Below are 24,207 nucleotides of genomic sequence, written 5' to 3'. Positions count from 1 at the left end.
CAGGGGACTGGAGACGTGGCGCCTACATCTCACAGCCACATGAGCCCTGTGGGGGCTGAACTTGAGGAGGAGGAGGACATTGGAGCACAAGCAATGTGTAGCGAAAGGGGTGGTTTTTCTAAACAGGCGACGGGAGAGGAGGATCAGGAGCAGCCGGAGGAGCAAAAGGGAGATGAAGAAGACGAGGCAGATGACCCAGGCACACCGTGGCAGTATGCAGTGGAGATGGAGGCAGGGAGTCCCTCCTAGTCACTTGCACAAATTGCCCGCTGCATGCTCACTTGCTTGCGTAGTGACAGCCGAATTGTCACCATTTGGCAGAGGGATGACTTCTGGCTCTCCACCTTGTTGGACATTATCTACCGGTCCAAAATGGGGGCCTTTTTTACACCCGCTGAGAGGGAGGACAAACTGGACAACTATAGAGACATCCTATGTAGTCAGTTGGCCGCTGCCTATCTGTGCCATCGTCCATCCTCTTGCAGGTCTGACCGGGGGGGCCCTCTGCGCTCTCATACCACTGCTATGGCTGCTGTGGCAGGGTGGGGTGGTTGGAGCAGTACCAGGTCCATCAGCAGCAGCTTGAGTCTAGAGTCGATGATGGGCACCTTTCTTAACCCGCCTAGTGCAGAAACTATCAAAAAATAAAATGGCTGCACACCATTATACATACATACAAATTTTCTTGTAGTATTAATTGAGGGTAGTGTCTCTTTTAGACTGAACACACCCATCTACCTGGGGCTTCTGAGCAGAGTACTTATGTAGTAAGTCCAAAGAGAGGCAGCATACTAGTGTTAGGGACCCATCTGCGGAAGCCACCTTGACGCCTGGTAGATGGGCCCGACACACGTGTGATCAAGTATGTGCGCTAAGAGCTTCCATTGACTCATTTATAGTAGATATTGTACCACTTTTATTTAGAATGATCCCCATTTCTTAGCTCTATTGTTTGTATGTATAATGGTGTGCAGCCATTTTCTTTTTTATAATCATGTTTGCTTTATGGATATGCACCTGTGATTCTGAAGGTTCTAGTCAAAATTTTCTTGTAGTATTAATTGAGGGTAGCGCCTCTTTTAGACTGAACACACCCACCTACCTGGGGCTTCTGAGCAGAGTACTTATGTAGCTGGTTCCTACACTGCCCTGAATAGTGTAGGCTTAGGTAAGTCCAAAGAGATGCAGTATACTAGTGTTAGGGATCCATCTGTGGAAGCCACCATGACGCCTGGTAGATGGGCCCGACACACGTTTGATCAAATATGTGCGCTAAGAGCTTCCATTGACTCATTTATAGTCGTATTGTACCATTTTTATTTAGAATGATCCACAATTCTTAGCTCTATTGTTTGTATGTATAATGGTGTGCAGCCATTTTCTTTTTTATAATCATGTTTGCTTCATGGATATGCACCTGTGATTCTGAAGGTTCTAGTCTAAATTTTCTTGTACTAGTGAAGAAACTACTCACCAGCAGCAGCAGCTATATCTGGAGCAGAACCTGAACCAGCAGGTGGTGGCATACTTGGACAGCACCCTGCCACCCCACATTGAAGATCTGCTGGACTGCTGGTCAGCCAAACTGGATTTGTGGCCGCAGCTGGCTGAGTTTGCCCTGGAAAAGCTGTCCTTCCCGGCCAGTAGTGTGGCATTAGAGCGGGTGTTTCGTGCGGCGGGGGCCATAGTTACCCCAAGGAGAACTCGCCTGTCCACCCAAAATGTGGAGAGACTGACCTTTGTCAAGATGAATCAGGTGTGGAACAGCCAGGATTTCCACCCACCAATGCCTGATGCATGAGATTAGATCATCCATGCTACCTCCCCCAAACCTTGACAAAAGAGACCGGTTTCTTTTGGCTACCTGCCTCAGCTACTATTCTGATGCTGCCACCCGTCTCATGGCACACATCTGATGCCAAGTGCTCCTTCTTATACCCACCATCATCAGCGGGTACTGTTATTGCCACCCCACTCTGTCTCCTGGTCACTCTGTGGTCTCCTGATGCTGCTGCCACCTCACCACTCAGGTCTCCTCATGCTGCTGCCACCTCCACACTCTGCCATTGTGCCACTCTGTGGTCTCTTCATGCTGCTGCCACCTCCACACTGTCACCTTGCCACTCTGTGGCTTCCTCATGCTGCTGCTAACTCAACACTATGTCACCTTGCCAGTCTATGGCCTCCTCATGCTGCTGCTGCTGCCACCTCCATGCTATGTCACCTGGCCAGTCTGTGGCCTCCACATGCTGCTGCCACCTCCACACTATGTCACCTTGCCATTCTGTGGCCTCCTCATGCTGCTGCTGTCACCTCCACACTATGTCACCTTGCCATTCTGTGGTCTTCTCATGCTGCTGATACCTCAACACAATGTCATTGGGCCACTCTGTGGACTCCTCAAGCTGCTCTACCACCCTCCCCACTCCATGACTGGGCCACTATTTTGCCTTTTTGGCCTGGTTGACATCATTATTTATTTGACCCTTCTTCTGATCTGTTAGAAGGAAGGAAAAATGAGATGCACAACGGATCCTGTCTGTGTAGCAGCTGTAAGGCCTGTATGGTCCCATCAGAATTGGCTTACCGTATGATTTGGTAGCCTAAAGCAGGAGTGGGTACAAAATATTCCATTCACGTGTCATCTCTGTTTTGGATCCATTCATGTTTTTTTGGGCTTTAGCAATAGTTATGGATTACTGACCAAATGCTGACCAAGTGAAAGCGGATGTTTAACAGACTGGATCCGTTTTTGGGGGGTTATTGTTCTGACGGATCAGAGAAAGGGCAATATAATCAGTGACGTCAACACAAACTTACTGCTGACACCCTCTCCACTCTGTCAGGGGGGGCTCTACTTGTATAAGTGTTTAATAGAACAGGTTCTGTAGACATCTAGGTGGAATCAGCTGACGCTACAGTAGGATCTTGGGCCTCTGTACTGTTCTTTATACCTGGCGCTAACATCAACCTTAAAAGACAAAAACATGCAATGTGACAACTCACTGCAATATAGAGTACAAAATTGCATAATAATTACAAGTGCTACACTATAAGTGAGAGATATATGGCAAATCGTTTTGTACAAAATTATTTGAGCCCGTCTGCCGCACGTCAAGGCGATCTCTGTTAGACGGGTTCCTAACACTAAATTCTACCTGTTAGGTGCCATGACGGCTACCATACACTTCAGGGAGTGTAGGTTCCTACCTAATTAAAATCAGCCTATAGGGCAGACAGGGTGGTCAGGAGTGCATGACTGAGGAGGCAGCCACACCTCCAGTACAAACTGCAAAGAAAGACAAAAAAGGGGGTCAGTCAGCACTTACCAAATTTTTGAGAAATTCGCTCATCTCTAGTTATAATAATGTCCCAAAACCTCAGTAATATGAGCCAAGTCATCTATGAAATGCCACACGACTAAACACCATCTGGGAAATGCCACAAGAAAAAAAACAAGATAACCATATTATACTGACAGTGGTGCTTGAAAGTTTATGAACCCCTCAGAATTTTCAAAATTTCTGAGCAGGGGCATAACTATAATTCAAGGTTCCATAGCAGAATAAGATGGGGTCCTTCCACCTAATGTAATAAAAAATTAAAACAGCAGCTTAAGTCTGTAGTAACGGAATCCATAACGGGATTCTTATATAACCTGAACCCGAACCTTATACGCCGAACTTGAAAACAGAAGTTCACTCAACACTAATAGTAATATTTAAAGGAATGTATAATAGCACTACATATCAGAAAATCCAAATTATAGCAAAAGGCTGCTACAGTATATTGTTTCCTACAATGTTCAAGCACTTCATAGGGCACGCTTAGCCTCTGGGCCCCATAGCAAGAGTTATGGCTATAGTTGTGCCCATGTTTCAGACTTAAAACTATATAGATTTTTAACTTAAGTCCTAAACGTAGATAAAGATAACAAAATCAATCAAATTAGTCAACAAAATTGGCTTTGTCATTTTTTTATTAAAGAAAAAGGATGGAATATCTTATGTCTGTGAGTGGCAAAAGTATGTAATAATAATAATAATAATAAAATGTTTTTCTATAGCGCCACAATATTCCACCGCACTTTGCTTTCAGTATCTGATGTGTCTCCTGTAGAAATAACTGCAACTAAATGTTTCTGGCAATGGTTGATTAGTTTCGCACAGCGGCTTGGAGAAATTTTAGTCCATTCCTCTCTATTGAATTAAGGTCAGGACTTTGACTAGGTCATTCAGGACAAGAAACTCACTCTGCCACATGCAGCGAGTTTCTTGCACTGAACTCACTTGTCTGTTTCTGACCTTATTCTTCTTTTACCATTCTTTGGTAGAACAACTTGTGTGCTTAGGGTCGTTGTCTTGCTGCATGACTCACATTCTCTAGAGATTCAGCTACTGGACAGATGTCCTGACATTCTCCTTTAGAATTTGCTGGCATAACTCAGAATTTATTGTTCCATTAATGATGGCAAGCCATCCTGATTGCAAACTATGATACCACCACCATGTTTCACAGATGGGATTTGTTTTTTTATCCTAGAATCAGTGTTTTCCTTTCAAACATAATGCTTCTCATTTTGACCAAAAAGTTCTATTTTGGTCTCATCTGTCCACAAAACATTGTTCCAATAACCTTCTGGTTTGTCCAAGTAACATAAGGCCGAAAAAAGACATTTGTCCATCCAGTTCGGCCTGTCTTCCTGCAAGTTGATCCAGAGGAATGCAAAAAAAATATATAAAAAATTACCCTGTGAGGTAGAAGCCAATTTTCCTCACTTTAGGGGAATAGAAAATTCCTACCCGACTCCAATCAGGCAATAAGAATAACTCCCTGGATCAACGACCCCTCTCTAGTAGCTACAGCCTGTAATATTATTACACTCCAGAAATACATCCAGGCCCCTCTTGAATTCCTTTATTGTACTCACCATCACCACCTCCTCAGGCAGAGAGTTCCATAGTCTCACTGCTCTTACCGTAAAGAATCCTCTTCTATGTTTAGTTGCCCTCCTCTAGACCCTCTCCAGCTCTGCTATGTCTGCCTTGTTCACAGGAGCCCAGAACTGTACACAGTACTCCATGTGTGGTCTAACTAATGATTTGTAAAGTGATCTTTATTAAATTGAAGATGGACATCAATGTTCTTTTTTCTTGCAATCCTACCACGCAGTACATTGTTGTTCAGTGTCCTCCTGATGTGGACTCATGAGCATCAACATTAGCTAATGTCAGAAATTCCTTAATGTTTAGTTGCTTATAGGTTACCTTGGGTTCCTTTGTGACCTTGCAGACTATTACATACCTTTTTATTTAGGAGGGTAATTATGGGCTTGAATTTCCCCCATTTCTACACAATCTGTCTGACTGTGGATTTTGAAGTCCTGGTATTGTAACCATTTCCAGCCTGATGAGCATCAACAACATTTCTTCTGAGGTCCTCAGAAATCTCCTCTGTTTGTGCCATGATACACTTTCACAAAAATGTGTTGTGAAGATCAGACTTTGATAAATCCCTGTTCTTTAAATAAAACAGGCCACCCACCCACACCTGATTGACATTGTTCCATTACATACATGTACAGGGCGAAGTATTTAAGCGTGGTATCATGCTGATGCTATGTAAAGCAACAGTAGAGAGAAGGCATTCGCTATAATCAATTTCACTCCACTGCACATATGTAAAGGGCAAAAAAATTACACTGTCCTGGAATACGGATTTAACGTACCTGTATTACCCAAGGGATTAACTCTGAATCGCACATAGCAATTATACCTGCCTTACATACTTAGGCACACTAACTGTATTACTAAAATAAAGCATTAAAGGCGGGTTTACACGGGCCGATAGAGCAGCCAATTGTCGGGAACGGTTTACACGGGCCGATGGAGCGGCCAATTGTTGGGAAGGAAACGTTCCTTCCAGACAGTCAGCTGCTCACTTAGTGAAAGAGACTGCTACATTTACATGCAACGATCTCCTTCACACTAAGAGGACGAAGAATTGCTATTGCAATCCCTCGTCCCCACACAGAATCATTGTTTCTGGGCAGCAGATCAATATTTAGACAGCTCGATCTGGTGCCCCGAAATGATGATTGGTGGTGCCTGCATGAACAACAAAATCACCTTATTCGGGTGATCAGTGGCCAGATTATTGGTTCAGTTATTGGTTTGTCTAAATCTACCTTAACTCTGAATGTGGGTGCACTAGAATGTGAAGTACACAGTGATTACACTCAACCTGCAATCTCCCTACTGTTTCCCTACACTCTCCCTATAGTCTCAGAAGACTCTCCCTATGATGTCGCTGCACTTCCCTCTCCAATATTCCTTTTTAAAACAGTTTTCATCAACTCTGCTGATTGGCTGGCTGCATGTCATTATGGGTGTTCCCAGGCGTCTTACTTTCGCTTTGTAACGTGCAGCCACCATTTTAGGAATACCTGTTTCATTAACACCAAGCGAGAGGAAATTAGGCTTTGTTGCGAATCAGAATTTTCCTTCAGACTCTCTCCCAACACTCAAAAAAAAAACTCTCTTTGCGGTCTCCCTGCACTTTACCTCGCCAATATTTCTTTTTTAAAACAGTTTTCAGCAACACTGTCCCTAACACATAAGCGCTTGTCAAGTCTCTCCCTATGCTCAGCTCACAATGAAATGGCGTCAACCGCATAGGATCAGAGTTTTATAGGGGATGGCTGTTGATCTGTGGATTGGCTGACTGCATGGCATTATGGGTGATCTTACATTCCCGGGCTTCTGAACACTTGCAGCTGCCATTTTAAGAAAATCTGATTTGTTACCAAGAAGCACGAGGATATTCAGTTTTGTTGCGAATAGAAGTTTTTCTAAATTTTGGACTGAATTCCGTTTTAAATGCATCGCTTCGCTCAACACCAATGATAATGTCTGCTCAGCTGTGCATCTAAATCTCTAATGTGTAATACTGTTCAATGGGCTATGTATTTAGTCTCTCATGAATGATATTGTTCAATGGGCTGTGTATCTAAGCCTCTCATGTGATACTATCTGCTGAGCTGTGTATCTCTGTGCTGTGTATATGAGGCTCTCATGCGTAATAGATCCTGCTGAGATGTGTATCTAACCCTCTCAGTATAGTATACTGTATATATACTAGTCCTTTCTGTAGCACTATACAGTATGTACACCATCCATTCTCCAGCAGTAATACAGTATGTATATACTGTACACTACTGGAGAAAGGGTGTATGTGCTGTATACTGCTGGAGAATGGACTGGCGTATATACTGTATACTGCTGGAGAATGGAACGGCATATATACTGTACACTGGTGGAGAATGGACTGGTGTATGTACTGTATACTGCCTGAGAATAGACCGGTGTATACACTGTACACTGCTGGGGAATGGGCCAGCATATATACTGTACACTGCTGGAGAATGGACTGGTGTATATACTGTATACTGCTGGAGAATGGAACGGCATATATACTGTACACTGGTGGAGAATGAACTGGTGTATGTACTGTATACTGCCTGAGAATAGACCCGTGTATACACTGTACACTGCTGGGGAATGGACCAGCGTATATACTGTACACTGCTGGAGAATGGACTGGTGTATATACTGTATACTGCCTGAGAATAGACCGATGTATATACTGTACAATAAACAAGAAACCGCAATAAAACTCCATACAATTAAATCAGTGTCAATCTATAAAAATCTATACCATACCATAAAATGCATAAAATATCGTTGAGAAAATGGTCCTGAGCAAAAATATTCCAAATAGTTTCTCTTCTTATGATTTGAGGACCAAACTCATAGCACGTGTGCGGCGTCCCGCTACATAGGCCCAAAAAAATTGGGTCCAAATTAAATTCCAACCACAGCGATCTTACAGGGGTATTGATATGCCGTATGTATGCCGTTAGTCCTGAGACACTAGTGTTGTAATGGTAATAAATACACTTACGTGTTCGCGATTTTACCCTTCGATTACACCGCACTAATTCGCATCACACGCTGACCTGCAGACATGTATCGATGTCGGTTAGAACTTGAGATTGATGACGTCCTCACATGGGCGGGCGGGCGGGCAGTTTAATCTTTTACGGCTTGTAGTTGGTGGTGACCCTGTGTTATTTCCTTAGTAAATATTCGGGTAGCGATGCTGTGGTGTAAAAGAAGATATAAAATCCAATTTCTGTAATTCAAAGTCCTCCTTGCTCAAGATTGGGAAGCGGTGGTACCAAACGCATTTCGGGACTGTGTATCGTCCATTCCTCAGTGGTACCATAAGAAGAGAGACTATTTGGAATATTTTAGCTCAAGATGATTTTCTCAACGATATTTTATCGTATGGTATCGATTTTTATAGATTGACACTGATTTTATGTATGGAGTTTTATTGCTGTTTCTTGTTTATTACACATTAAATTATATTGTTTGGTTCCAAGTATATAAGTGAGTGCCCAGTATTCTGTATACTATTATTGTTTTTTCAGTATAGCGGGTGAGTCTATATCAGCTGTGAGCACCATTGCTCTATGGTCTGACACTTTTGTGCAGCCTCACTACACTTTATATACTGTACAATGCTGGAGAATGGACTGGCGTATATACTGTACACTGGTGGAGAATGGACTTGTGTATATACTGTATACTGCCTGAGAATAGACCGGTGTATATACTGTACACTGCTGGGGAATGGACCGGCGTATATACTGTACACTGCTGGAGAATGGACTGGTGTATATACTGTACACTGGTGGAGAATGGACTGGTATGTACTGCATACTGCCTGAGAATAGAGAAAATGGACTGGCGTATATACTGTACACTTTATATACTGTACAATGCTGGAGAATGGACTGGTGTATATACTGTATACTGCCTGAGAATAGACCGGTGTATATACTGTACACTGCTGGGGAATGGACTGGCAGAATGGATCCTGAAAGAGTGAAACCCTTAGGCCCCTTTCACACGGGCGAGTATTCCACGCGGATGCGATGCGTGAGCTGAACGCATTGCACCCGCACTGAATACCGACCCATTCATTTCTATGGGGCTGTTCAGATGAGCGGTGATTTTCACGCATCACTTATGCGTTGCGTGAAAATCGCAGCATGCTCTATATTCTGCGTTTTTCACGCAACGCAGGCCCCATAGAAGTGAATGGGGTTGCGTGAAAATCGCAAGCATCCGCAAGCAAGTGCGGATGCGGTGCGATTTTCACGCACGGTTGCTAGGAGACGATCGGGATGGAGACCCGATCATTATTATTTTCCCTTATAACATGGTTATAAGGGAAAAAAATAGCATTCTGAATACAGAATGCAAAGTAAAATAGGGCTGGAGGGGTTAAAAAATAAATAAATAATAATTTAACTCACCTTAGTCCACTTGATCGCGTAGCCCGGCATCTCTTTCTGTCTCCTTTGTTGAATAGGACCTGTGGTGAGCATTAAATACAGTTACAGGACCTTTGATGACGTCACTCCGGTCATCACATGGTACGTCACATGATCTTTTACCATGGTGATGGATCACGCGTGAGAAAGAACTGACTGTGGTACCCAGACCTGAACTTTACATAATGCTAAGTAAAATAGGGCTGGAAGGGTTAAAAAAAAAAAAAAAAAAAAAAAAAAGGAACTCACCTTAATCCACTTGTTTGCGCAGCCGGCATCTCTTCTGTCTTCTTCTTTGAGGAATAGGACCTTTGATGACGTCACTGCGTTCATCACATGGGTCCATCACATGATCCATCACCACAAGAAGTTCACTAGTCTATTAATATTAATTAATTACATTATTTATTTATTTTTTAACAAATATCTTTTTATTGAGTTAATAATTTACAATGCATTATCAGGTACAGAAATGGATCAAATAAATGCATCTAAGCGCTGACATACATTGTGTCACCGTAGAGGAGTATACAATATCCCGCTTTACAACCCTGAATAGCTTTTTGCATGCATTACAGTATTTAGTTATGAAAGCAGTACAAGTATTCTTCACCACAGGGTAAGTAAACAAGAAACAAAGAATAAAACGTAAGCAACAGAAAAATAAAATAAAGAAAAAGAAAGAACGTCGCTAAGTCGGGCCCGGGATCCCCCTTTTGTATTCAGTGTTAAGTATCATTTTGCTCCCATGATCAGTTACAGTGAAAGCAATCATCAGAGGATTTCTTCAAATGATCAAAGTCTGTATGTGTGGAGGTGTGGACACAATCCCCTATGTGTTCATAACATTGTTTCTATAGGCTTTCTATGGAGACCATAACCTCTGGAACTTAAAATGAGATCTGTTTGCCCAGCTAGCCAGTTCCTCCATGAGGCATATCTGATCCACCCTATCCCGCCATTGGTCAAGAGAAGGAGGGATAACACTGAGCCAATGAAGTGGTATCAGCAATCTAGCTGTCTGTACAAGCCATGTTGGGAGGATGTATGCTTTTGGGGTCCAACTCTCTGAAGGAAGCCATAAAAGTACTGAGGAAGGAGACAAATGAATAGAGCTGTTGCAGATAATATTTATTGTGTGTTCTATCTGTTCCCAAAAGCCCTTGATTAACGGACAGGACCAAAATATATGATACAGCGAGCCCTCCTCGTGCGAACATCTCCAACATATGTTTGTCTCTCTTAGTCCCATGCTATATAGCTTGCTAGGATCATTATACCATCTGGTCATAGTTGTATATGAGTGTTCTTGGATTTTAATATCTGGTCAATCTCTGGTGCAGTAAAGGACTTCTTCATGTCTTTTTCCCAGCATCTGATATAAGCAGGGGTGACCTCATCACCCACGGATTGTAAAGTCCCATAAAAGAGGGAAATGGCGTGTCTAGGAATTGTAGTGCCCTGCATTAGTTTCTCGAACCATGTCATTTCTGTCTCAGTTTTATATTTGGAGTGCAGGTTAATACAAGAGCTTCTGAAATCCAACTGGTTAAGGAAGTTGCTTTCTTTTTTATATTGGGAGCTCAGATGATCTATATCCGTTGGTGTCTTCGTACTAGCCATCAATTCAGATATTGTCATGTCTCTGAAAAGGTGCCAAAAAGGAGGAGGGTCATTGATGTCTGGATGAAGTAGGAATGGGGTTAGAGAGAAGGGCAAATGTTTTAAGGGGATAGAGAATAGAGCCTTACTTGTTTGCAATGCTTTAATAGTATTATAACCCCCTTTGGTCAGGCCCTCCTTCACCTGGTGAGAGGCAGAGATGCCCCATGGTCCTGCCAATTGTCCATCGGAGATAGTTGCTAATTCTATATTAGCCCCGAGGATCCTAAATTGTGGGATGCATAATTGAAGCCATCTCTTCATCTGTATGGCCTTATAGTATGTTTTTATATCTGGAAGACTGACGCCACCATGAAGGCGATCTCTGATCAGTCTGTCATATGCTAATCTTGGTTGTTTACCTTTCCATAAGAAAGCTGAAAACAAGGAGCGTACCATTGCGAAAAATGATTGGGGCAGATGTATAGGAACCATCTGAAGCAAATAAAGAAACTTGGGCATAACAGGTTTTTCCTACCCATCCAGGGTAGTGCCAAGGAATTTAGCTGATCTTTGACCTTTTTTTTTTTTTAAGAGAGGTGAATAATTTGCTGTATATAAAGAAGAGAGTCTTTTAGTCAGGAAGATCCCCAGATATTTGAGTTTATCCGGTTGCCATTTAAAGGGAAAAGAGGCACTCAAATGCTTGACCTGTTGTGTTGGGAGAGTTATATTTAATGCTTCTGATTTGGTATAATTAATTTTGAAGTTGGCTAAGGCTCCGAAGTTTTAGAATATGTTCATAAGCACTGGGAAAGCTTGAGTGGGGTTTGTGAGCATTAATAGCAAATCATCTGCAAAGGCAGCACACTTATGTTCCTCCCTCCCAATTGTCAGACCTCTTATAGATCGATTGTCCCTAATGTCTTGTAGTAAGGTTTCCATGATAATAATAAAAAGGGTCGGTGACCCTGCCTAGTGCCATTGTTTATGTCAAAGATTTCTGAAAGCGTGCCATTGACGTGGACTCTGGCACTAGGATTATGATACAAAGACATTATTGCTCGGATGAAGGAGTCTGGGATCCCAAATCTATGTAATGTGCATTGGATAAACAACTAATTGACTATCAAACGCTTTTTTTTGTCAGTAGTTTTTTTGTCAGTAGCTGCATTAATTGCGCTACGAGAATTGAAGTTCCCCTCCCTTCCTGCTACAAAGCCTGCTTGGTCTGGTTGTATTATCTTGGGGATAATCCTGTTTAGCCTAGTCGCTAATATAGTTTGGCCTAGATCTTCACATCCAAGTTTAAGAGAGATATAGGCCTGTAATTACCAAAGACCCCTGCATCGTTGCCCTCTTTAGGCAATATTGTTATTGTTGCCTCTAAAGCTTGCTTCAGTATATGTTCTCTTTCCATTAAAGCTTGGCACCAGGTTGTGATATGTGGGAGAAGAGTTGGTAAAAGATTTTTATAATATCCGGCAGGTAACCCATCAGGGCCAGTGGTCTTGCCAACAGGCATGGAAGTGATGATTTTAGATATTTCTTCTGGCGAGATTGGAGAGAAGAACTCTACTCATCTGTAATGGTTGGTAAATTTTTATCTTTCAGGAAGCAGTCAATGCGGGAATGATCTGCTGTTAGTAGTGCGTGAGGCTGAATGTTATATAACTGGTGGTAAAAGTGGTTAAATTCCTTAGCAATATCTCTGGTTTCAGTTGTTTTAGAACCTGAGTGGGTTTTGATACTTTTTATAAATTGGGCTTCTTTTAGTTTTTTTTACTAAATGGGTCATCAATTTATTCCCCTTATCCCCCTGAGCATGATATTTAAACCTCACATACTGATGCGCTTTAGCACACCTGAAATTAAGTAGTTCTTTTAACCTTTGTCGTAGGACTAGTAATTCCTCCAGTTTTTTCCCCACTTTGGATTGTTTTTGGATGGTTTCTAAAGATGCTATTTGGGACTGTAATGAGTTCAATAGTTTCTGTCTCTCCCTCTTGACTTTAGTGCCTAAGGCTATAAATTCTCCCCTGATGAATGCCTTATGTGCTTCCCAGACTATGGTCTGGGAGGTGTCTGTGTCTGAAGGGTTATTATCCTGAAAATAGTGAGTTAGCTTGTTATGGATGTTAATCAGAGCCTCATCGGAGTCTCATTAAGTCGCCAGGTCCATTCTCTGGCAGGGATGGAAGAAAAGGAAAGGGTAGTGGAGATAGGGGCATGGTCCGAAACGGTCATAGGACCTATATTGGAGCTTAGGAGCATCTCCAACTGGTTCTCTGAAATAAATATATAGTCCAGCCTTTGGAATGTATGGTGTACTTGTGAGTAGAAAGTCCCTAGTGGTTGCATTCAGAGCCCTCTAAGAGTCCACTAAGTGGGTCTCCCTGAGGACTTTTTGGATACCTCCGCTGAGGTTCCCGTAGAAGTGTCCACAGTCGGATGTAAGGAGATATTTATGTCTCCTCCCACTATCCTGATACCCTCAGCAAAGGCTTGAAACTTAGAAAATGTGGATTTAATCCACTTGTGTTGTTTCCTATTGGGGGCATATAGACTGGCCAGCGAAACCAAGACGTGGCCAATTTTGCCCTTTACAAAGATAAAGCATCCTTCTGGGTCTGCCTGAGTCAGGACAGGTTCAAAGGGAACTTTCCTAGCAATGGCTATGCTAACTCCCCTCGCAGACGTCCTATAGGTTGAATGGAACCATGTGTGAGGTAGATTGGGGATTCTATAGGTTTTGAGATGAGTCTCATGTAGGAAGCAAATATCTGTGTTGCACTTCCTCAGGAGAGTGATTACCTGTGACCTTTTTTACAGTGTGTTGAATCCTCTGACGTTGAAAGATGTAGTGGTTATGGTTGCCATGGTGAAGGGAGGTTTTGAAGAGCGTATCCACTGAGATGGGTGATCCCGGGAGCGACCTGAGTAATATCGTGAAACACAATCAACATAATTAAACTCCTGAACAAAAGAACTAGGTTCAGTCTAATTACAATAGTAATCATGGCCATCAATATAGTTGTCCATGAGACACAACATGAATGGTGAGACGAGAGATGGATTTCTCTGTCTCCTGCTAGAATGTGTGTGTGTGGGGGCAGAGGATGGTTAATGTGCATCCTGATCTGGCACCGCAGACCCACACCCCTTACTAAGTAACAATGAACCATTAAAAAGCTAAATTCTCACTGCCTCACAGTAGGTCTGGCCCACTTGAGAAAATACACCAAGTGTGTGCTCCTATTAAAGCATATATTATGTCAAAGGAATAAGCAAAGTAAGCTAGTGAAACAGTAAGAACCCCAGGTTTACTAAGAGTACTTATATACGCCTTGATGGTTAGAGCTTGCCATCCGCAGTAGTGCGGCCCCCACATGTTGTAGAGAGGCCATTATCTAAGTGCCCTCCTGGAGACTCTACACCACCACAGGCGGCAAACCCATATAGAGAGAGATACGTAAGAAGGACAGGTATAATGATACTGATACTTGGTTCCTTAAGGAATAGTAAATAAGGTAGAGTAACAAGCCTGTCACTTAAAAAGATGAAGTCAGTTCTTGATCTTCCTGACAGCTGTTCGCTTGTGCTTGGAGACCACCGACCACGGATCCATCCTAGGCAGAGGAGGTAGCTTCATGGCGATGCTATCTAAAGGTAGCCACGAGTCCATCTGCAGAGGTTCAATTCCCAGATGTGACCACACTGCAGGCCGGTCAGACGGCGTGCGGATGGTGCAGCGTTTCCCCTCTGTGCTAAATGTTAGGCTGAAGGGATAGAGCCAATGATAGAATATTTTTTGGCTCCGTAGGTAATCTGTAAGTGGCTTTAAAGTGCAGCGTTTGTACAGCGTTGAGGGAGCTATATCCTGGTATAGCTGTATAGGAACGCCCTAGTGCATCAAGTCTTTCTGGTCCCTTGCGGCCTGTAGTAGGGCTGCGGTTTTGCAGAAACTAAGAAGGCTGCAAACTACATTGCGTGGTCGGTCCCCCTTAGCAGGAGGTTGTTGTAGGGATCTGTGAATCCGTTCGATAGTTATTGATTGTGCCCTCTCTTCTCCCAAAAGAACAGTGAAAATTTGTGAAGCTGCAGCAGGCAGTGCATTTGGTTCTATTGATTCCGGTAGGCCCTTAAACCGGATATTTTTCCTCCTGCTCCGGTTTTCCTGGTCTGGTCCGGAATCTATATGGGCCTCCATGCACTGTGAGATGGCAGAGCTGTGATCTGAGAGTAGGCCCTGATTAGCCTCCAGGGATTCCACCCGGTGGCCTAGTGATTGCATATCGTGTCGCATTTCTCTCAGTTCCTGTAGCAAGGGAGCTAGTGCTTGGGTGAGAGTCTTTAAGAAATTGTTAGACAATTATTCTCTTCTACCTGAGACTGTCCCTTACCCTTTGTGCAGTACCCGCTCCGGCGTCCTCATCCTCCTCCGAATCGAGCATAGAGGATCTCAGTGCCATCTTGTCCAGGCACGCTGGGGAGAGCGCAAGCTTTTTCTTTACGAGGCGATCCATGTCTGCTTGCCCCTTTTTGTATCTGGGGGACATAGGAGGTTCCCTGGGTCTGTCCATCCCAATCTTGACCATTTTGGTTGAGAATCAGGCGTCTTAATAATTATGAGCGCAGGTCTGTGAAGCGGGAGCTCTTTCTCAGACCTCCATTGCGCTCAGCGGTCAGGCTACGCCAAATTTTTTTATATTTTAATTAAGATTAATATTCTATCATTTTCAAACCAGCACCTGCATCTGAATTATTTTGTAATTGCATGTAATTAAACATTTTGTATAGCCACTGAATTATTTAATAAAAATGTATGTGTATAGCGCCACCTGCTCTTTCTTATTTTTCTTATTTCTTTGTCCGGCTCACTGAGAAAGCCGCACATGCTCAGTTTCATCCTTGGACTGACTCCTGAGCTGTGATAAGGAGGGAGCCCCAGCAAAAGACATGACTCCTGAGCTGTAATAGGGAAAGAGCTGCAGCAGAATGGAGATGCCCCCTGAGCTGCAGCAGAAAACACTCCCCATGAGCTGCCAGCTTGATATAAATCTAGCAGAGCAATGAATGGGGAGATCTCTGGATCCATGTGAGGTACAGGGCTGGTTCTAACTTTGGTGGAAAGAGCTTGTCATTTACTATATAATATAATTTATGGCCGACTTTTAACTATAGTGTATGGGCAGTTTAAAAGGGGTTTCCAACTTAATGTGAAAAAAATAAAAATTAAAAAGGATCCTATACTTGCCCGTCAATTCCCCACCACTGTGCTCCTCTTCTGCTGTATTTATTTACACTGTTGCAGCAGTAACATATATATTCAGTATATTCTCCACATGACCACGGCAGCCAATCACTGGTCTCAGTGGTCTTCTGCTATGTACCACCAGTGATTAGCTAAAAGTCTGGCATTTTAAGTTCGGCCATTGATAGCTATTTTGGAAAAATGCCATCTGAGGTAAAAAATTATAAAACATGCCAGAAACAAAAATGAAATATAAGTAGAGATCATATTATTAGCTACCATTTGGCCACTGTCTTTTCAGCAACCAAAAACGTCTGGAAAAAAGTGTTTAGGAAAATCTAAACCGTGTGAATTCAGCCATATTGTAAGATACTCCTACATTTACTGCTTTGTTGAGAAAATCATTCAGACATTGCTCAGTTTCCAACTTATCAGTATAAGCCTGTCTGTCTCATATCCCTTGGATAAATGTCACACCATATCCTTTGTGTATTACTTGTTTCTCATACTATGCAATTTTTTGCACATCTGCTTTCCTGCTTAACAGTCATGGAAATAATTCTGCTAATGCTATTTACAAAGGATTTTAGTTCCTTGATCTAATGTACTATACAGTGACACTTGCATTTGTAACTTATGTATGAAAAAATTTGAAAAAGCTAATCTCTATGTATTGCTATGGAACATTCAAAATCTATTCAGTATTAGTTTCCTAATAAGAGAGTCCATTAATGAGCTCATCTCTGTAATGTGCCTCACAAAAACGGATTCATGAACTGATTCATCAAGATTAATAAAAACAGATGAAAAATGTTCTGAAACATCACACAAAAGTAAAAGCATGGAGAGGGTTGTCTATTCACTAAATCACATAAAATAATAAATAATTAAAGAACCTTTCTGACTGTTAGATGTGGTAGAGCTTAATTTTAAAGGTTTGCACACTTATTCAGTGTTGATAGAGGCATTAATAAGTAGACTTGTCTTTGCATGATGTCTAATACTGTTATAAATAATTGAGAAGGAAATATAATAAATGGGTTGACTAATAAGATGATTCTATTTGCTAATATGATGCATCCAATGTGATTTGGCTTATAGCTGTCAATCATGGCTGCAGCCTGTATATAAGAGGAGGAGGTGCACAACAGACTCTTAAATGCATGTGCTGCAGCATCAGTTATAGGCAAGGAGATCCTGAAGCTGCTTCATTCTGCACAGATCTCTACAGGTCATGGAGACCAACTTCAGCACTGTGAACAGCTTCCTTTCAAAGCAGACTCTGTATGCATTTGGATTTCAGCCTTTGGACCTTGCAGAATGGACTTTTGTCACACCTACCGTACTGGTGTTGATCTGTTTACTTGGACTTGCTGGTAACCTGTGTGTGATCTCCATCTTTCTTTACAATTCCAGAAAAGCCAAACCTTCTTTGATCCACTCTCTGATCCTGAATATCAGCATCTCAGATCTCCTGTTGTTGATGTTCTGTGTGCCCTTCAGGGCAGCAGTCTACTCAAAGTCTACTTTAACAGTGGGTTGGTTTATGTGCAGAACTGCAGACTGGTTCATACATGTCTGCATGTCAGTTAAGAGCTTCACCACTGCTATAGTTGCAAGATCCTGTTTTATATATGCCAGCAATCCAGCCAAGCAAGTAACAATTCCACAAATAACCATCTGTGCTGTTATGACATCTACTTGGGTCGTAGCTTCAGTTTTGCCATTACCCGAGTGCTTCTTTACAGATGCAAAGCAAAATGACAGCTCCGTGATTTGCTTAATAAACATACCATCTCAGTCTCAAAAGATGATGGACATTTTCGTCGAGCTTTATCCACTCTTTGTATACTTCATCCCTTTCACTAGTGCATTTTTCTACTTTTGGAGAGCATATGGCCAGTGCCAACGTAGAGGAACTAAAACTCAGAATTTAAGAAATCAAATGAGGTCCAGGAGGCTCACAATTATGTTGCTAAGTGTTACTGTTACATTTTGCATTATGTGGCTTCCAGAATGGATATCATGGTTCTGGTTTTGGCATCAACCACTAAGGGGTCCTCCTCATGCATTCAGGACATTAGCTCAAGTCTTAATGCTTTCTCTGTCTTGTATAAATCCATTCATCTTTCTGGTCATGTTGGAGGAATTTAAAGAAGGCTTCAAAGACATTTGTTACAGTTTCACCTCCAAAAAATCTTTGGTTGTAAAAGATAAAGATGAGAATGATGTTAAAGATAAAGGCACACTGACTCCAGAGGTTCAACCAGACTCAACTTCTTCCCAAGATCTTGTTCTTGAGCATCCTACCACTAATGGCTCTGTGGAGCCGTCTTGTTCTCAACAAAAACTTGGAAGGCAAGACAGTAAGGAAAACCCTGTTTTACCAGATGTGGAGCAGTTCTGGAATGAGAGGGAAGCCAATCTATCTGATGAGAACAATGACCCCATCCCATGGGAGCATGAAGATAAAGATACAGTTGGGTCTGAGAAGTTTAGCACAAAAATGTAAGAAACTATATATACTGTACAGTCCAGCCTCTCCAGTGTGCTCTTATATGCTGTATTAAAGTTTAATTGTGAATTTGTCTACAGATGTGCTCAAGTGATGATTATCCATAGTTTATGGCGGACTTGTGACCGAAAGAATTTGGTTTGGAAAGTATTTAGACATAACATTTAACTCTGATACTTGTAAAGATAATCACTAATAATATACACTTATAATAAAACATGTTGCCAAAAAGCTCTAAAAAGCCTTAAACTATTCACCTTTCCATGTGTAATACACAGGCATAGAAGACATTTAGTTCATTTTTGGTTTGTACAATGTATTTATCTTCCTACCTAAATATATCTGACAGGGTTAAAACCGTGCACACCACCTATGCTTACTCAAGGAAGACTCATTAAGAACCAAATGACCCTGTATCAATAACCAGTCTTCTGTATATAATAGATTTTCAATTATGATAATTTTTTTACCTGATTTTGAAGACAGAAGAATAGAGAATTTTGGATGAACATATCACTCTATATCATTCTTCTCTTATTAACGGCATGGAGTAAACAATCCTGTTACAGATATAAACAAAGCATCAGGTACATAATGAAATGTATTTGTTTTAGGTGCTTTAGGATTATGTTTCTTAAGAAAAGTTTTTCAGAACATACTAAATTCATAGGCTAGAATCACACATCCAGCTTTTTTTTTATTTTTTTTTTAGCTAAAGCCAGAAGTGGATTCAATAGCTATGGGAAATATAAAGAATATAAAGAAGGAACTTATGCTTCCTGCTGGATCCACATCAAGCTTTGCCTAAAAAAAAAAAAAAAAACTGCATCAAAAACTGCATGTGTACTTCCAGCCTTAGGGTAAATGAATTCAGAATGTTCTGTCAGTAGCATTGTTCTCTCAATGTTCACTACCAGGCCGACAAAGATTTTGTATATTCACATTCTTAAAGGTACATCCTCATAATAATTCATGTACAGAAGAAGGTGAAGCAGGTATAGTTGCATTCAAAGAACATAGGAAAAAAATTAATAACAGAGGCTTGAAACTGATGTCATTCCCTCACTACTCCGAAAAGAATGCAAGAACTTGTGCCATAGACTTAAATGCTGAAGCACTAAATAATACATCTAGAAAGAAGGTTGCTTAAGACCATATAGTAATCACTGCTGAAGCAGTGGTGGTATTTTTTCGGTTACACAGTTGCAGCAAACCTTTGTGTGTTAAGTGTCAAGCTAACCTCATTAATGCATAGAAACCAATTCTTACGGTGAACCTTTTGGAAAAATTTTGCTTAATTATTTTTCAATACTGTTGCTTACACACTTGATGACGCCGTGTTGGCATATTCCAGGGGTACTCAACGGGGGGGGGGGGGGGGGGGGATTAAGTATGAGCAGAGTGGGAATAACTGTGTGTGTGGGGGGGGGGACACAAAAGGGGCATAACGGTGCACGAGTGTTCACTTAAAGGCTATGTATACCTTCTGAGGCAATTTTTGTTTATGATAGAATTTTACACATTTTGGGCAAAAAATCATATTTTCAATAGGCCTTTATTAAAAATATTGAGCCTTTTGTCACAAAAGGTTTACCTGTTTTTCTAACTGTGTGACTGGTACTTTCACTTTAGTTCACAGGAGAAAAATAAAAAAGAGAGCCCATCAGCTCCCCAACTGGCGGAAAAGAGAGAAAATCCAGAAGCTGCTTCTAGAGCATCTCGGTAATGGACAGAAAAAAAGGCTCCGTATTTTTTAATAAAGACCAATTGAAAAAAATTAGTTTTAGCTCAAAATGAGCACAATGCAATAAAAAAAATTGCCCCAAAAGTTGTACAGAGCCTTTAAGGAAACATAACTTTGTGAGGTGGGCCATCTAAGAGGGAATAACTGTGTGTGGGGGCCACTAAAGGGGGCATAACTCTTAAGGTGGCATCACTGTGTGAGGGGAATTCTAAGGGGGCATTATAAGTTTGGAAGCCACTTAAGGAGACATCACTCTGTGAGGGGGCATTTACTTGGATATACTGTGTGAGGGAACACTTAGAGGATCATCACTGTGTTGTGAACTCATTCTATGTGAAGCACACTTAAAGGGGTTTTCCGAGATTTTTGTACTGATCACCTACCCTCTGGATAGGTCATCAGTATCTGAACAGTGGGGGACACTCACCCTGGACCCCTGCCGATTAGCTGTTTGAGAAGGCAGTGGCACTCCTGTGAGCACATGAAACCACTTCAGTAAGGTGGAAATGGAACAGAAGGTGGTGCTATACAGATAGATTTTATTGAGTAAATCAGTTGTTATATAAAAATTTTAATTACATGAATTACAAAAGAACTCAGATCCTGGTGTTGGTTTTAAAAAAAAAAGTTAAATATTTTTCGTAGCACAATCCTTTTAAAGTACCTGGCAAACTCTTTTAGCAGGGCACTCTTCCCTTATCATTACCTGGGCTGCTCATTTCCCAGTCTTTTCTTCTTAAACCATCCTTTTTAGAGGCATCCAGACCTATCCAGTATTACAAGGCCATCCCATAGCTCCCCAGTGTCAACCACAATCCTATTAGAGCTACAGATTCTGAATGTCTGCAGCCCACATCCCAGTAGTGGTCTACTTGGTAGCAGACTACCTCACTTTAGTACTTATGACCAAGGCTAGTGATCTCTTCATCCCTTGGCTCTCCAGTGACATTTTGGTCGTTCCCTCCAATTTATCTTCAGGTACGTCTCTCTTTTCCCTAGGATTTTCTGGTATCTTAAGGTAGACAGCGTCTTTTATCTAGACAATGTCCACAGACAGAAACGACCCACTCTGTTTTTTCCCCCCTCTTCTGTTGAAACCACAGGCCTGAGATCTCATGAGTTTTCTTACAGTAACTACCACAACCATGCTGTTGGCCACAAATCCTTATCCATCTTGCATTTACCATGGGAGCTAGGTCTTTGTACTGATTGTGTGAGAAGCAATTCCTTTTTCTTGTCCAGTTTTTTTCTCCATTGATTTTATCTAGGGTTTCTTAGTGAACTGATGCAGCAATCATTACTACCAAGGCAGGACCTGCTTTCTCCACTGAACATATAGTTTAACATAGTACATAGTAACATAGTACATAAGGCCGAAAAAAGACATTTGTCCATCCAGTTCGGCCTGTCATCCTACAAGTTGATCCAGAGGAAGGCAAAAAAAACCCTGTGAGGTAGAAGCCAATTTTCCTCACTTTAGGGGAATAAAAAATTCCTTCCCGACTCCAATCAGGCAATCAGAATAACTCCCTGGATCAACGACCCCTCTCTAGTAGCTATAGCCTGTAATATTATTACACTCCAGAAATACATCCAGGCCCCTCTTGAATTCCTTTATTGTACTCACCATCACCACCTCCTCAGGCAGAGAGTTCCATAGTCTCACTGCTCTTACCGTAAAGAACCCTTTTCTATGTTTGTGTACAAACCTTCTTTCCTCCAAACGCAGAGGATGTCCCCTCGTCACAGTCACAGTCCTGGGGATAAATAGATGATGGGATAGATCTCTGTACTGCCCCCTGATATATTTATACATAGTAATTAGATCTCCCCTCAGTCGTCTTTTTTCTAACGTGAATAACCCTAATTTTGATAATCTTTCAGGGTACTGTAGTTGCCCCATTCCAGTTATTACTTTAGTTGCCCTCCTCTGGACCCTCTCCAGCTCTGCTATGTCTGCCTTGTTTACATTCATTCGTTTGCCATTCATTCCTCTAATGGGCTGTCTTGCACTACCAGTGCAGGGGCTCTTGGCAATGATGAGAGGTCAGTGGCAAATGAGCTACTGGATGCCATGGTTGTCCTTTGAGATACAGCATTTTGTCTCACATGGCGATCTTGGAGTGCATCTATCTTGACTGTTCAGAACCCTCTATACGTGCGAGTGCTGTCCTCTGACAACCGTCAACACCAAGGATGAACTATAGAAGCTTCTCGTCCAACTCTTTCCAAGATTTCATGTATGGACCATCCAGCTTCTCAAAGTCCCACTATGCAGGCCTTTTCAAAGCGAGTTCATTGCATGCCTTCATCTAGCAGGCATAGTGAACACTTCAACAGACCTGTAAGAGAAGAAAAAAAAAAGTGGTACCTTGGAACCGAACCCAAGTTCAGGAAATGTTTTTTACAGTACAAATTAATTTATGAAGTTATTGCACGAAGTCTCGCGAGACTGCTCTGTACAGTATTAGAACAAAATTTTATGCGAATCGACTTCGGATGTTTCATCCGAAGTTGATTCGCTCATCCCTAGTTACAATATACGTTGAGACAGATTATTAACTTTGCCTTGAACTGTGCCAGATTTATTTCTAGTGGCTGATGTGTGATAAATCCGTGGCATCTTTAAACTGTCTAGTCCAGGGATCAACCTTCGGCACAACAGCTGCTGTGAAACAACAACTCCCAGCACCTGGTTGTTCTAGTAACTCCCATAGAATGGAAAGGAGGATTCTGGGAGTTGTAGTTTCAGAACAGGCAGTGCTGAAGATTGCTGATCCCTGAACCAGTCTTTATTTACGCCATTATTTTACTTCATTCTACTGCAAAAATTTACCAAAATTTTGGCACACAGAGATACATTTAAGCATTGCCCCCCTGACGGACAAGGTTTCAGTTTGCACAAAAAGAAATGGTGCGTTTTCAATAGTAAATCTGCCCCAATGATCTTCCTAAGCCATAGTAAACAACGTACAATGTCATAGACACTGTCAATCCGTGGCACATGAGATTGGCTGCAAAATTCAATCAGGATCAACCGTACACTGGCATCTCTCTACATTACAGAGCATGTTCTGTATTGCTCTTTGCTTGCGCCAGGATGAACTGCTCCTTTGGACAGCAGGTGGCGATTGCTCCATTTTATTTTTCTGGTATACAGTGAGGAACATTTATCAGCCTATTTATGCCACTACTGTGACGTAAATTAGTCGCAACGTATCGTGTGTGTGTGTATGCAACAATTTGCAGCTTTTTAAGCTTCTTGCCAATTTTCGGAAATGGTGAGAAAGGGGCAGGGCTTAGCAAGAGGGCTTTGCATGGCGAGACAGATTTACTATAATTTATGCCTGAAACTGGTGGAAGTGTGTGAGTCATTCGCGCATGCGCAGTGAGTTAAGTGCTACACCGAAAACCACCTGATGTACTGGAATCCATGCTGGCTGTGTCCACACATTTATGTTTTTGTCCGTTTTTAATTTAGCACATGTGCACCTTCTTATTTTATGATTGGTAATTTGGAAACTTTATGAATTTTAGAGACACCTATATGAATTTTGTCACAATATCAGGATCATGAGAATTATTGAGTATCTACAATCATGTACATTTATAGACCACTGAATTTTTGCATTTTCAGCATGTATTTGCACATTTTATTTATAATCATGTTAATTAACGAGTTATATTGG

At 41.7% G+C, this 24,207-nt stretch overlaps 1 protein-coding gene across 1 annotated transcript; it reads left to right on the top strand.

The window, feature by feature from the left end:
• Nucleotides 1-9,990: 9,990 nt before the first annotated feature.
• On the top strand, nt 9,991-19,582 carry GPR151 (G protein-coupled receptor 151). The gene is made up of 4 exons (XM_040409777.1): nt 9,991-10,022; nt 17,481-18,767; nt 18,855-18,912; nt 19,487-19,582. The coding sequence occupies exons 1-4, from the start codon at nt 9,991-9,993 to the stop codon at nt 19,580-19,582; spliced, it is 1,473 nt and encodes a 490-aa protein (XP_040265711.1).
• Nucleotides 19,583-24,207: the final 4,625 nt, after the last annotated feature.

This window comes from Bufo bufo, chromosome 1, assembly GCF_905171765.1.
Source record: "Bufo bufo chromosome 1, aBufBuf1.1, whole genome shotgun sequence".
NCBI lineage: Eukaryota > Metazoa > Chordata > Amphibia > Anura > Bufonidae > Bufo > Bufo bufo.
The sequence above is the reverse complement of the archived record's forward strand: the minus strand, read 5'-3'. Positions and strand labels throughout refer to the sequence as shown.

Coding starts and splice junctions, on each gene's coding strand:
- GPR151 (XM_040409777.1), top strand. CDS start 9,991: ATGAAAGCAGTACAAGTATTCTTCACCACAGG. Junction 10,023..17,480: donor CAAGTATTCTTCACCACAGG/GTAAGTAAACAA, acceptor CATTCTGCACAG/ATCTCTACAGGTCATGGAGA. Junction 18,768..18,854: donor GAGAAGTTTAGCACAAAAAT/GTAAGAAACTAT, acceptor ATTTGTCTACAG/ATGTGCTCAAGTGATGATTA.